This window comes from Patiria miniata, unplaced genomic scaffold (assembly GCF_015706575.1).
Source record: "Patiria miniata isolate m_02_andy unplaced genomic scaffold, ASM1570657v1 HiC_scaffold_3, whole genome shotgun sequence".
Lineage (NCBI taxonomy): Eukaryota > Metazoa > Echinodermata > Asteroidea > Valvatida > Asterinidae > Patiria > Patiria miniata.
Window position 1 is genome coordinate 19132478 of NW_024037069.1, and position 14073 is coordinate 19146550.

Below are 14073 nucleotides of genomic sequence, written 5' to 3' on the forward strand. Positions count from 1 at the left end.
TTCAAAATCAACTGCAAGAGAATTGGAGTATTGGATGGCTCTTTTCTTAAATGTTAAACAAGATTTTTTGTTTTAAATAGTGGATAATGTGCCGCCTGAGGTCAGCAACTGTCCGCCAAACATGGACCTTACGACGACTGTTCCCGAAGGCATCCAGGCCGTTTGGACATTGCCGACGGTCACAGATGCCAGCACATTCACCACCACAGCGTCCCACGAGCCGGGAGATCTGTTCCCCCAGGGCTCCACCCAGGTGTCCTACCTCTACGTGGATCGGTTTGGAAATGAGAACACGTGTACCTTCACGATCACGGTCACTTTGGGTAAGTTGGAATCGTAAAAGTACAGAATGTCGCAGATTTCCTGATTCATGTCACTGGACTCAGTTGCTTGATTTCAAGCGCACAGTTTTTGCTAATGGAGGTGTTGTCTATTTGATGGAGACTGTAAGCAAAGCAATAGGCACGCTTCTAACTTGGAGGAGTTAGCTGGGCCCAATTTCTTGGCTCTGACTGTTACCAAAAAATCCCTGCTTACTATGGCAAAAAATTCTGCGCTTACGGTAAACGTATTTCATGCGTTAGCCGTTAGCAAGGAAATTTTGCTTCTGTGTGCATATATCCAGTAACTAAGGATTCCGCACCGACGGGTTAGCACAGAATGTTTCTGCTAGCGCAGTTAGCACTAAATATGTGGTCGTAAGTGCGGAATTTTGTGGTTAGCAGAGCCAAGAAATTGGGCCCAGGACTTTTCTGCCATGAAGCTTGCCCTTGGACACTGCCTCAATTCGATCTTGTGAATCAATTTTGGTTATTCTGAATCAAGTCAATACCATTGGCAAGACACCTGGGCTCGGACAAGACTATCAAGAATTGCCACCTTGTTCTTATCTCTACCAATCGTATCCTTTTTGAAAATTCTGATAATTTACTGATCACCATGGCGATGAAATAACATTCATCACACATTGAAATTATTATCCCTCCTGCTATTTATGAGGTCACAGATGGTCAAAATTTTCTTCCTCACCTCCTGGCATACTCTGAACAAATCAATGGGGGTCTTGACCAATATTGACCCATGTAATAACAAGACTCGCATTGCAAAAAATTGTGGAAACATGCGCGTCGAGCATGCGGTATGTGAACAAGCATCAGCGCTCTTTCATACAGAACCAATCAGTGATTGAGAAAAGCTTCAATGGCTCGCTCAACGGTTGCAAACATACGCGCCACGCGGTACGTGAACAAACATCAGCGCTTTCCTAGGAACCAATCAGCAGTTGAGAAAGGTTCATGGCTCACAGTTGAATACATACGTGCTATATGTGCGGTGATCATCCAAGCATGGAGCTAAACAGTTTGTTCCAATTGATACAGTCTTATTTACATAAAATAGCCCCGCCCCCATTGCTACGAAGATCTGAATGGTATCTTTTTTTTTTAAACTCTTTTTTTGGTATTCTCATAGTTGACATGGAGCCGCCAGTGATCCAGACGACATCTGAAAACATCGTCGTGACGGTACCCTTCGGCTCAGCTGGAACCACTGTCACCTGGACTGAGCCCACTGCAACAGACAATCTAGGCACGGTGTTTACCAGCAGAACTAGAGATCCTGGAAGCTTCTTTGCTACGGGTACCGTGACGGATATCACCTACTCCTTCGCTGATGCCAACGGCAACACAGCCAGGACAACGTTCACAGTCACCATTGTTGAAGAATGTAAGTGAAGACGATGAAATAAGTGCGGGTGCACAATATGCTCTGGCCATCCTGCACGAAAGTCTTGCATGAAATATATCAAGATGATCCCTGCCAGAGCTTACATATGGCGGGGGAGTGAAATCTTGGCTGATTTCAGCTTTTTTTATTTTGGATTTCAGCATTTTTTTCTCCTCAATTGCTGTGCACAAAATTGTAGGAGATTTCCAAGGTTCAGCTTTTTAACACCTTTTTTTCAGCTATTTTTATCAGTGGTCACTCACACCCCTGATTAATGGGACGCCCAAAAATGTGATGCCAATGGCACATATGGGACACCATAGGATGTTGTGTTAAATACCATGCGACAATAACATTTCTACACATATTTTGCATCCATTTACAAACTTTTCATAACATCTGTCCAAATTGTTACAAACTATTTTTGTTAAGTATTAAATTTATTTGGTTTGCTTTTTTTTTTATATTAAAATTTGGTAGTTATCTTTTTATGGGAAAGTTCGGGGGCATATTTTGGTCACTTTTCCGGGGACAGACAGACCGACCACCAAGTGACGTATAGAAGCTCCTGCCAGAGCTTAAAAACAAACAGACAAACTTAACTTGCCAAGTCCAGTCAGCATTGAAAGTCCAAAACATCAGTGAATTGGTTAGTTAGAGAACAATAAGCTTGTCCTCAATGTTGAGCAAAAGTTACTGGTCGGCAAAAAGAATATCCTTAGACTCTGATATTGGTGGCTGTTCGAAATTTTCAGGTTCAAAAGCTTGAATTGTTTGTGACATTGTCCTCACATTCTCTGCCAAATAATTTTTTTCCCCCCAAAATTAAAATTTCCAAAATAAATGTCAAGTTATCCAAGTAAATCAAAATTCTAAATAGTAGGCTGTTATGCACTGATTCTACACTTGCTAAGTGCTTGTTTCAAATCCCTGAAAATTGTTATCTTACAATTTTAATTTTTATGAATTTGATTGGTATGAATTTGATTAGTATGAATTTGATTTATGTAGTCTGGTATCAATTTGTACATTACAGAACACGATTTGAAACTGATAAATACAGTCCACTCTGGTTAATACAAACTCAGCCGGCCCTAGCCAAAATAATTGTTATATCAGAATTTAAACAGGAGCGTCAGTCCCAGTCATTGTGCACATAAATGCACAGTCGGGACCAAGGCTTTATGTTTGCTATAGCCAGAATTTGTATTGACAGTGTTTGTATTAACGAGAGTCAACTGTATTGTTTCAGGCTGATAATATCAATCTAAAACAAATTTGTCTCTTTTTTTGTCTCTTTCAAAAGCTGACGAAGTGCCTCCAGTGATCACCAGTTTCCCATCAGATGTGACAATCACCGTTCCCTTTGGAACCACAAGCGCAGTCGTCACTTGGAATGAGCCGACATCTACGGATAATTCCGGTACCTCCAGCCAGACTGCAAACATCCCATCCGGAAGCACCTTTGCCGTCGGAGCCACGCCAGTCACTTACACCTTCTCGGATCCAAACGGGAACTCGGTCAACTCGATGTTCACCGTGACTGTCATTATGTTGCGTAAGTGTTGATTTTTAAAACACGCAAATCTTTTTCATTGTTGTAATTCACAATCCTGTACTTTTTTCACTGTAGCAAATGCAATTGGTTTCAAACGTTGTGTTCGTTGTAGTGTTCAATATTCAGTGTCGTATTCGTAATTCGTCACCGGCACCACGAACGGACACTCCGTTCAAGTGGGTGTCGGCTCGTAAAAACCACGTATTCAAGAATTTCAGTTTCATGAACGGAGACCTTTTAGTGCAAGCGCACCTCAGACACTGATACAAAATGGGAGGATTTTCGTTTTCACGAACTGACACCCAAGCATGATGCAGCAATACAGAACGGAGAAAAACGGTTTGAAAGGTTTTACATGAATATAATCCATCCGTAATACTTGTGTGCTTACACGAAAATTTAATTAAAAACCATTAAATTGGTGAAATTAAGGTCAGTGTCAGTTCGTGAAACCGAAAATGTACGGGTGCTCTCTAAAAATGCCGCACTGTGGAGGATGTCAGTTAGTGAAACCCAAAATATCTTGCTTCTGTAAAATGCGCGCACGTGCAGTGCGCGCATTTTACAGAACACTCAGCACAACTGAGTGTCAGTTTGTGACACATCGTGTTAACGATGACAAATTGTGACCAGTTTCTTTGTCGTCCCACAGCTGACAACGAACCGCCCGTGATCCAAACCTTCCCCGGTGACATCACAGTGACTGTCCCCTTTGGAACGACCAGCACGGCCGTGAACTGGAATGCTCCAACGTCCACCGATAACTCCGGAACAGTCAACACTGTCAGCACCAGGCAGCCGGGAAGCTCATTCCCCCCCGGCGAAACCGAAGTGACCTACACATTCACCGACCCTACTGGAAATTTGGTCATGCGGACTTTAACTGTCAATGTCATTGTTGCTCGTGAGTATCCAGATATCTCCTGTACTTCAGTGTTGGTGAATCTAGAATCCTTTTTAACTTTCGTAGCAGAATGTGCTAAAAAATCACAATGTTTTTACTGGACTTAATAAGTCACTTAAAATAAATGCCTTAAACAGCACAAAATATAATTCGTATTTATCCCAAAAGTAACAAACTGAATTATTGGATTACAGATCATAACTAGTTCTAATAACCTCGTGAAATTGTTCTGTCTGACTTGCTGTCATTTAGAAGAAATCAACAAATGTAGGTCATTTCCGGCGATCAGTCAATTACCTGATTTTTGGAAATAGAGTGCTACGGACAAACATCATGTTTCGTGATCAAAAGCTTGTGCATGATTTTTCACTGTTTTCTCCAGAATTGTAATGTCTACTGAGCTGAAGCTTCAACAGGTTGGGTTTTGAACAAATCTTCCTTGGATTTTGAGTGCGTTATTATTGGACAAAATCAAAATACATGCACAGCAAGTGATCCTATATGCCTGTAAACTGATACCCTCATATCAAGCTTGAATGGGCAATATTTTGTGTCATCTGCAGAGGATGACATACCACCAACGGTGACCAGTTTTCCATCGCCCGTGACCATCACGGTGCCCTTCGGTACCCCGAGCGCCACAGTCACCTGGAACGAGCCGACATCAACGGATAACAGTGGTACCTCCTCCCAAAATTCCAACCTCCCATCTGGGAGCACATTCCCAGTTGGGACAACGCCCGTGACGTACACGTTTGTTGACCAGGCTGGAAATTCAGTGATGCGTTCATTTGACGTTACTGTGATTATGTCGCGTGAGTATGAACATCCATAAGAGATTTGTAAAATTTGTTTTGACATGACCCCCAAATGCAAGTTTAAAATACTTGTAATGAATCATAAGTACGTAAGTCCAGTACCAAGTAATCGCAAGTCCAGCTGCAAGTTATTGCGAGTCCAATTGCAAGTCCAGTTGCAAGTAATCGCAAGTAATCGCAAGTCAAGTCGCAAGTCAAGTCGCAAGTCAAGTCGCAAGTCCAGTCGCAAGTCCAGTCGCAAGTCCAATCACAAGTAATCCAAGTCCAGTCGCAAGTAATCCAAGTCCAGTCGCAAGTAATCCAAGTCCAGTCGCAAGTAATCCAAGTCCAGTCGCAAGTAATCCAAGTCCAGTCGCAAGTAATCCAAGTCCAGTCGCAAGTAATCCAAGTCCAGTCGCAAGTAATCCAAGTCCAGTCGCAAGTAATTGCAAGTCCAGTCGCAAGTAATTGCAAGTCCAGTCGCAAGTAATTGCAAGTCCAGTCGCAAGTAATTGCAAGTCCAGTCGCAAGTAATTGCAAGTCCAGTCGCAAGTAATTGCAAGTCCAGTCGCAAGTAATTGCAAGTCCAGTCGCAAGTAATTGCAAGTCCAGTCGCAAGTAATTGCAAGTCCAGTCGCAAGTAATTGCAAGTCCAGTCGCAAGTAATTGCAGGTCCAGTCGCAAGTAATTGCAGGTCCAGTCGCAAGTAATTGCAGGTCCAGTCGCAAGTAATTGCAGGTCCAGTCGCAAGTAATTGCAGGTCCAGTCGCAAGTAATTGCAGGTCCAGTCGCAAGTAATTGCAGGTCCAGTCGCAGGTCCAATCGCAGGTAATCGCATGCCCAGTCGCAGGTAATCGCATGCCCAGTCGCAGGTAATCGCATGCCCAGTCGCAGGTAATCGCAAGTCCAGTCGCAGGTAATCGCAAAGTCCAGTCCTAAGTTATCGTAAGTCCAGTCACAAAAGGAGCAGATAGCTTGTGATGGGCTGACAATAGACTGCTTCTACACTGCTGAATGCCTCATTCAAATTGGCTTCATTTATTTTCTTTGTTTGATTTAATCAATTTGCAGTTAAACAAGGTCAGTTTCCTTTTTTCGTAATGCTTTGTTGTAACAGTTCTGGTAAACTTTCTTTCATTTTTTAACTTGCAGCTGATGAGGAGCCACCCGAGATCCAGACCTTCCCCAACGACATCACCGTGACGGTTCCCTTTGGCACCGATAGCTCCACCGTCAACTGGCCTGTGCCCACGGGAACAGACAACTCTGGCACAGTCAGTGTCACTTCCAACAGGGCACCGGGAAGCAATTTCCCAGCAGGCTCAACCCCAGTGACTTACACTTTTACCGACCCTGCTGGAAATTCTGTGATGCGTACATTCACAGTCAACGTTGTTGCCCTGGGTAAGTACCGAGAATTATTGTGGACAAAGTACCTCTACAGTAAAATTTCATTTCAAAGATTTTAAGGAATGATCATTATTCCTTCACTTCATTGCTTTGTCGCAACTGTTCTTGTAAACTTCCTTTTATTTTGAACTCGCAGCTGATGAGGAGCCACCTGAGATCCAGACCTTCCCCAGCGACATCACCGTGACTGTTCCCTTTGGCACCGATAGCTCCACTGTCAACTGGCCCGTGCCCACGGGAACAGACAACTCGGGCACCGTGAGCATCACTTCCAACAGGGAACCGGGAAGCACTTTCCCAGCAGGCTCATCCCCGGTGACTTACACCTTTACTGACCCTGCTGGCAATTCTGTGATGCGTACATTCACAGTCAACGTTGTTACCCTGCGTAAGTACCGAGAATTATTGTGGACAAAGTACACCTGTGTTCAAATTTATGAAAAATTTGAACACAGCAAAATTTTATTTTCAAAGATTGAAAGGAATGATCATAATAGCAAAAACGCTTCTTTTACTTTGATCAGCTGACGACGAACCACCAATGGTCACCAGTTTCCCATCGGATGTCACCGTCACTGTTCCCTTTGGAACGACCAATGCGGTCGTCAACTGGAACGAGCCCACTTCCACGGATAACTCCGGAAGTTCCTTCCAGAATCCCTCTCGACCCTCGGGAAGCACCTTCCCTGTCGGAAGCATGCCTGTTACCTACACCTTCACTGACCCAACTGGAAACTTCGTCATTCGCAGTTTCAATGTCAACGTGATTGAGCTACGTAAGTATAAATTTGTGTAGAGTTAAAGAACTGAACGTTAAAAAATGATGTGAAAAAAAAGGATAATTGTATATTTTTTTTTTTTTTACCAAAAGGTAGTTGGCACTTTCACGTACATACAGTTTATGTGCTAAGGTTGACACTTGTCTCATTGATGTTAAGTGATTACCAAAAAAGAAATATGACAAAATTTGCAGATGGTTTGGACACAATGAAGAAAACATGCGAATTGAAGATTATGGTCACGTTTTGCTTCAGTTGTAAAAAAAAATAGAGCAAGAAAATGTGTAATGGCTCAAGGATTGTTGCCTTCTGAAGGTTTTACTTGTCTGAATTTGTTGAGGTAACCTACAGTTGAGGTAACCTGAGGTAACCTACAGTTGAGGTAACCTGAGGTAACACCAAGTTCGTTACTTTCCATCTTACAGCCGATGACACAAAATGTGTAATGGCTCTAGGATTGTTGCCTTCTGAAGGATTTACTTTGTCTGAATTTGTTGAGGTAACCTGAGGTAACACCAAGTTTGTTACTTTCCATCTTACAGCCGACGACCAGCAACCCACCATTCAAACCTTCCCCAACGACATTACGGTCACCGTTCCCTTTGGAACCGACAGCACTTCGGTCAATTGGCCCGTGCCGACCTCAACCGACAATTCGGGCACAGTCAGCGTCACTTCCAACAGGGAGCCGGGAAGCGATTTCCCAGCAGGCTCAACTCCCGTCACTTACACGTTCACTGACCCTACTGGAAATTCTGTGATGCGTACATTCAACGTGAACGTCGTGGTTCTGGGTAAGTGAAGTTTCGCCTTCTACAAAGCGCTAACCTTTGGAACGTTTGCAGCATTGTTAAAATCATACATGTAGTGCTTAAAGGCATATAGGATTATTTGCTTTTCATGCAGTTTGTTCGTTTCCAATAACACCGCCACGCAAAATCCAAAAGAGAATGTTCAAACCTAATCTGTCAAGGACAAATCTGCGTTGGCTCCAAAGCCAAATATCGTTCCCATGACATACTCTGACTGTGCGCCAAATTTCATGCTTTTATCAGCAAATGAACAATTCCATCATATTGTGCACCAATCTGCCCGACTATTTCAATTTGGATTTAGACCAAAATTAAACGATGCTGCTGGTCAAAGCTTGAAATCATATTTGTTTGACTCAAAAGATTAAATTAAATTCTCATATTTTTTTTCCTTTCAACAGCCGACGGGGTACCACCATCGGTTACCAGTTTCCCGTCAGACATCACTGTTACTGTTCCCTTCGGAACTTCGGGGACCGTCGTCACTTGGAACGAGCCGACGTCCACAGATAATTCTGGTACCTCTAGCCAGACGACTAACACCCCGTCTGGGAGCACATTCCCAATTGGGAACACGGCAGTCGTCTACACCTTCACTGACCCAACTGGGAACCTGATCAGGCGATCCTTCAACGTGAACGTGATTGAACTGGGTATGTGTAACTTAGTGTTCCCTTGCAGAAGGAGTATTGGGTACGGGCTTGTAGAAAGCCAATTTTTGTTTTCCTATTAGTTTGAAGAAAAAGATAATGCAAGGTTAATGTTGGATTTAAACGCGTGCACATGTCACATCCATATGTTTTAAAACACGTCCACATTTTACACCTGAAATATTTTTATATTATGTTTTGCCCTTCGTTCACATATTTTTTAATGAGCCCATTATACAGGGTGAGTAAAAAAACCAAAATGTCGGGACTATTGTTTTAGTGAAGCTCTGCATGTAGCACTTTCAAATTCTAGGATATGAAAGCCCAATTTATAAGCTTTCTTTTAGTATAAGAATCATTCAAAATCACTCATGTACTTTTCAAGTTACCAAGTTTTAAACACAACCACCGTTTTAAAGTTCTGTTCACGGATCACAAGAAAAAGGTGTGCATTCTTTCAGCAAAACAAAAACAATTCGCACACATCCCTATGTGATTTGTTTTCGTTTTGCTGAAAGAACACTGAAATTGTTTGTGATCCGTGGACAGAACCTTAAAACGGTGGTTGTGTTTAAAATTCTTTAACTTGAAAAGTACATAAGTGATCTGAATGATTCTTGTACTAAAAAAAAAGCTTATGAATTGGGCTTTTATATCCTTGAATTTGAAAGTGCTACATGCAGAACTTCACTAAAACAATGGTCCCGACATTTGGGTTTCATGTTTTTTACTCGCCCTGTATAATGTACATCTCCTTGATGAAAAATCCATCTTATAAAAAATATGGATCATGCATGGGTTAACCTATTTTTTCCTCAACTGTTAAATAAAAATAGAAAACTTGAGGTTTGTCAAAGGATCTACTCTTTCTTAGGTTATTTTTTTTTTATCTTGTCTTAAGTTGTTAAGAAGCATAAAATCAAAGTCCGTTTCTTAAATTTTATCTTATAGCTGACGACCAGATACCCGAAATCCAGACCTTCCCCAACGACATAACCGTGACTGTTCCCTTTGGCACCGATAGCTCCATCGTCAACTGGCCCGTGCCCACAGCAACCGACAACTCGGGCACCGTGAATGTCATCTCCAACAGGGAGCCCGGAAGCTCTTTTCAGGCAGGCACGACTACCGTGACTTACACGTTCACCGATCCCTCCGGAAATTTGGTCATTCGTTCCTTCAATGTCAATGTCGTGCCTTTGGGTAAGTGAAAAATAGACTTTTCACCTTTCTCATGCCTGTGGCTTGTTGACAAGCAAAATGACCACTCTAGCAGGTTTTTCATGCCAATTCTCCAATTTTTGGAATAGTAACCATAACTATTTTAATACCGCAAATTATCCAGGTGATATAGGAGCAGTGCTTAGTGGATCATAAATTGGCCAAAAATTGGCAAACCAGTTGTGTAAACGAATATGGCATGATTTACATTTTCATTGAGTTTTAATGCAATGATGATAATTTATTCATTTGTATAATGCCAATTCCATCATAAAATATGTTCATGTTAACATTCTTTCAAAATACACTTAAAAATAATAAATTAATTACTTGAATTATACACAATTATGTTTTTTAAATATGAACAGAAAGAAAATAGGAAAAAATCAGAAAAAATGGTGTATAAGTAATCAACAGAATTTAACATCAACATTTAAGGTAAATTTTACAATATAGAATCTCTGAAAACAAAGAAAATTAGCGACACCACTAAACACAATCAATTTAAAATAAAAACGTCGATGATGGCATACTTTAAGGCCTTCAAATTTCAGTTCCATATCAAAAAGTAAAAAAAAAATGTAATTTTTCCCCCACCTTGTGGCAAAACATTTCTATTCAATAAAAATATCAGACATTTAGTTTGTTAAATTTTAGATACGAAAGTGGTGTAATTTTGCATGCATTCAAAATATCTAGTGCAATTTGCCGCTAACTCGAACACGGGAAGAACTAAAATTCTTTTGTTAGTCTTATTGATATCCAAAAAATGTAATTGATTTGTAATATGTCCGACATTCTGATTTTGTTTGTTCCACAGCCGATGAGCAGCCCCCAGATATCACCAGTTTCCCATCGGACGTCACCGTCACTGTGCCCTTTGGAACGACCGACACCGTTGTGACCTGGGACGAGCCCACGTCTACAGATAACTCAGGAAGTTCCTTCCAGAATCCTTCCAGGCCTTCTGGGAGCTCTTTCCCGATCGGAAACACCCCGGTTACTTACACCTTCACCGATTCATCCGGAAACTCCGTTGAACAGACCTTCAATGTCAACGTTATTGAGCTGGGTAAGTGATAAATCATTTTTTAAATGCAATAAATTTTTCTCTTGATTTCAATTGCTAAAAAAGGAAAAAAGAAAATGGACTTGCAGTTGCAAGCGTAAATATTGTGATCAAGTGCTTTTCAAGGAGGCTTTAATTTTGGCAATTTTTAACAAAACTATACTCTGTGAAATCAAATTAGGTTTTGCTCGTCACCGATGTATAAACGCTGTATACTCGGTGTGTTACCTCCCGAGTGAAAGTTGGAACAAAATCACTTGGGTGGGACTCGAACCCACGACCTCCTGCTTTCTAGTGCAGATGTCTTATCACTCCACCACTGAACTAACGGGATCAGCTGGCCGGTTTGAATCTGATGTACATAGCAGCGGGAACTGCATTAACTATTAATAAGATTTTTTTTTTCCTACTTTCACTCGGGAGGTAACGCACCGAGTATACAGTTTTTATACGTCGTTGAAGGGCAAAACCTAATTTGATTTACAGTCACCCTGACGCAAAATTCCATCTTATGTATATTCTCTGAATGTAAGAAAAACTAAAAAGTACTTGTTGAAAAGTTTTGAATATTTACAGCATCAAAGTATTTCAGGATTGTTGATATATTTTTCTGAATTTGCCAAGCGAGACTGAGACCTTGTTTATTTTTTCTTTATCCATTCCACAGCTGACAACGAGCAGCCAACTGTCCTGACTTTCCCCAACGACGTCACGGTGACCGTTCCTTTCGGAACCGAAAACACTCCTGTCAACTGGCCCGTGCCGACATCCAGCGATAACTCGGGCACAGTCAGCGTGGTTTCCAACAGGGAACCCGGAAGTTCCTTCCCAATCGGCACAACTCCGGTGGCTTACACATTTTCCGACCCCAACGGAAACTCGGTGATACGGTCGTTTGACGTCACTGTTGTTGCTCTGCGTAAGTATTAGATAGCTGCCGACAGCAACATCTTTAAAACTAGACCTTTCCTGGGGTGGATCCAGGAATTTTTGCAAGGGGGGTTTTCGGCCCCATCAGTTGCTTTTATGTCCGATTGTTGAGAACAGGCAGAATGTCCAATTTTGCAAGCTCGGTTGTCGAGTGGTAAGATGTCTGCACTAGAAAGCGAGAGGTCGTGGGTTTGAGTCCCACCCGAGCGATTATTTCTAACTGACACTCGGGAGATAACACACCGAGTAGACAGTATTTATTCATCAGTGAAGGGCAAAACCTAATATTGATTGTCATCTTTTTTTATTATTACTATAATTGTTATATTTTTTGGGGGGGGGGGGGTGTCAGAGCAGAGCGTTTTTTTTGGGTTGACTTGTAACCCACCCCCGGATCCGCACCTGGTTTCTTAGCTAATCTTGGACTTCAAGGAGAAACAAAATCTCAGATTTGCCACATTTCTTTGTAAGCCGTCAAAAACATGTCAGTTTCTTCCATTAGTCCAAATCAATCCAAATCTCTGCCAAGTCTTGCAGTTGTCATGTCAGAACTTCCCGACCTACTAGTAGTTATTTTATTGGAGGCTTCAGTTCAAATTGCATATCAGCAGGCTACTACCGTCATTGCTCTAGAAGGAAATGGGTTAACAGAATTTCACGAGCCACTGATTTCCGCCCCCAAATAAAGCTATTTTCATGATTTTAACGGTAAATACTTGTGATTTATATCTTCAACAGCTGACCGCACTCCACCAGCGATCACCAGTTTCCCCTCCGACATCACTCTCACCGTTCCGTTCGGAACTACAGAGTCAGTCGTCACCTGGGACCAGCCAACATCCACGGATAATTCCGGTACCTCGAGCCAGACGACCCCCATCCCATCAGGAAGCTCATTCCCGTTGGGCAACACGCCGGTTACTTACACCTTCACCGACCCGTCTGGAAACTTCGTCACCAGGACTCTGAACGTGAACGTCATCCAGCTGGGTAAGACCCATCTCAATTGGTACCCAGGACAAGTTCCGGGTAGAATAATTCACGTTCTCCCCTAAAAAAGCTCTGCATGTGTCGCGAGCATGTTCTTGGGAAATTTTCATTGTCAGCTGCTTGGCTCGCCTTTACTGATAACTTCATTGCGGGAAAGATTTGTTTAAGTACCTGTAAAGTTTTCAAACAGAAGTGACTATCAATAGAATAGTTCAGTCATAGAGACTAATGCCAGAGTCTAGTCAACGGATAATTCACCGGTCCAAAAATTCACCGGTCTATTGTTATTTTTGTTTGGAACAACACTAGAAGTGAAGCCTGAAATTCGCTCTTTTCACACTTCCACCATGGGCATGCAGAGCGTCGATCTGGCAACTTTACACAATAAATATAGCCGGTTCAGTGATTCCCGTGTCGGGGGTTCAGATCACTGAACCGGCTTTTTTTGTTGTGTAAAGTTCCCAGATCGAGGCTCTGCATGCCCAATGGCGGAGTGTGAAAAGAGCGAATGGGTGTTTACTGAATGTTTATTCTCACCAAAAAAGGAATTTGTTTATTAAATGTTATATTATAATAATTCCCTAATTTATTTCCAGACTTTTGAAAAAAGATTTTTTTTTGTAATTTCTCAATTCCTGGGTTCTCTTCTACCCGTAGCTGACGACGAGCGCCCAGTTATCCAAACCTTCCCCAACGACATCAGCGTCACCATTCCCTTCGGAAGCACCGGCTCCGTCGTCAATTGGCCGGTGCCCACGGCTACCGATAACTCGGGCACGGTCAGCGTCACCACCAACAGGGAACCGGGGAGCACTTTCCAGCCGGGCACAACGGCCGTGACTTACACGTTCACCGATCCGTCTGGGAACATCGTCACGCAGACTTTCAATGTCAACGTTATGGTTGCTGGTAGGTATTGAATGGCATCGGGAACGAAACCAATCGTAACCCAACCTAACAAAGCAATCACAAGTCGCCAAAGCTTATCTGAGTAATATTTTTTTAACTGAGCTTACACAATGGAAATGAATGGGAATATTCAACTGTTTCCTTGCGATAATCTGGACATGTTTAGATGTTAAAACTGAGCGATATAAAAAAAAGTGACAAAGCAAATTAGATAGATAGATAAAAACTTTATTAAAATCGCAAACTGGAAATTACAAGTTGTCGTCTCTAAAAATATAAAATATTAAAAATACACGACAATACACAGAAAAAAATACAG

General features: G+C 42.0%; 1 protein-coding gene across 6 annotated transcripts in view; it reads left to right on the forward strand.

Moving 5' to 3' along the window:
* Positions 1–14073, forward strand: part of LOC119737766 (mucin-3A-like) — a 60791-nt gene that overhangs the window by 6265 nt on the left and 40453 nt on the right. For 3 of the 6 annotated variants that reach the window (XM_038212351.1, XM_038212352.1, XM_038212355.1), the window contains exons 4-18: positions 81–323; positions 1471–1725; positions 3032–3283; positions 3936–4187; positions 4751–5002; positions 6137–6388; positions 6531–6782; positions 6919–7170; positions 7716–7967; positions 8387–8638; positions 9587–9838; positions 10677–10928; positions 11593–11844; positions 12594–12845; positions 13503–13754. In XM_038212351.1, coding sequence (XP_038068279.1) covers positions 81–323; positions 1471–1725; positions 3032–3283; positions 3936–4187; positions 4751–5002; positions 6137–6388; positions 6531–6782; positions 6919–7170; positions 7716–7967; positions 8387–8638; positions 9587–9838; positions 10677–10928; positions 11593–11844; positions 12594–12845; positions 13503–13754 — 3774 coding nt within the window. The remainder of the gene's footprint in view (positions 1–80; positions 324–1470; positions 1726–3031; positions 3284–3935; positions 4188–4750; positions 5003–6136; positions 6389–6530; positions 6783–6918; positions 7171–7715; positions 7968–8386; positions 8639–9586; positions 9839–10676; positions 10929–11592; positions 11845–12593; positions 12846–13502; positions 13755–14073) is intronic. The other 3 variants (XM_038212353.1, XM_038212354.1, XM_038212356.1) reach the window with 3 other exon arrangements.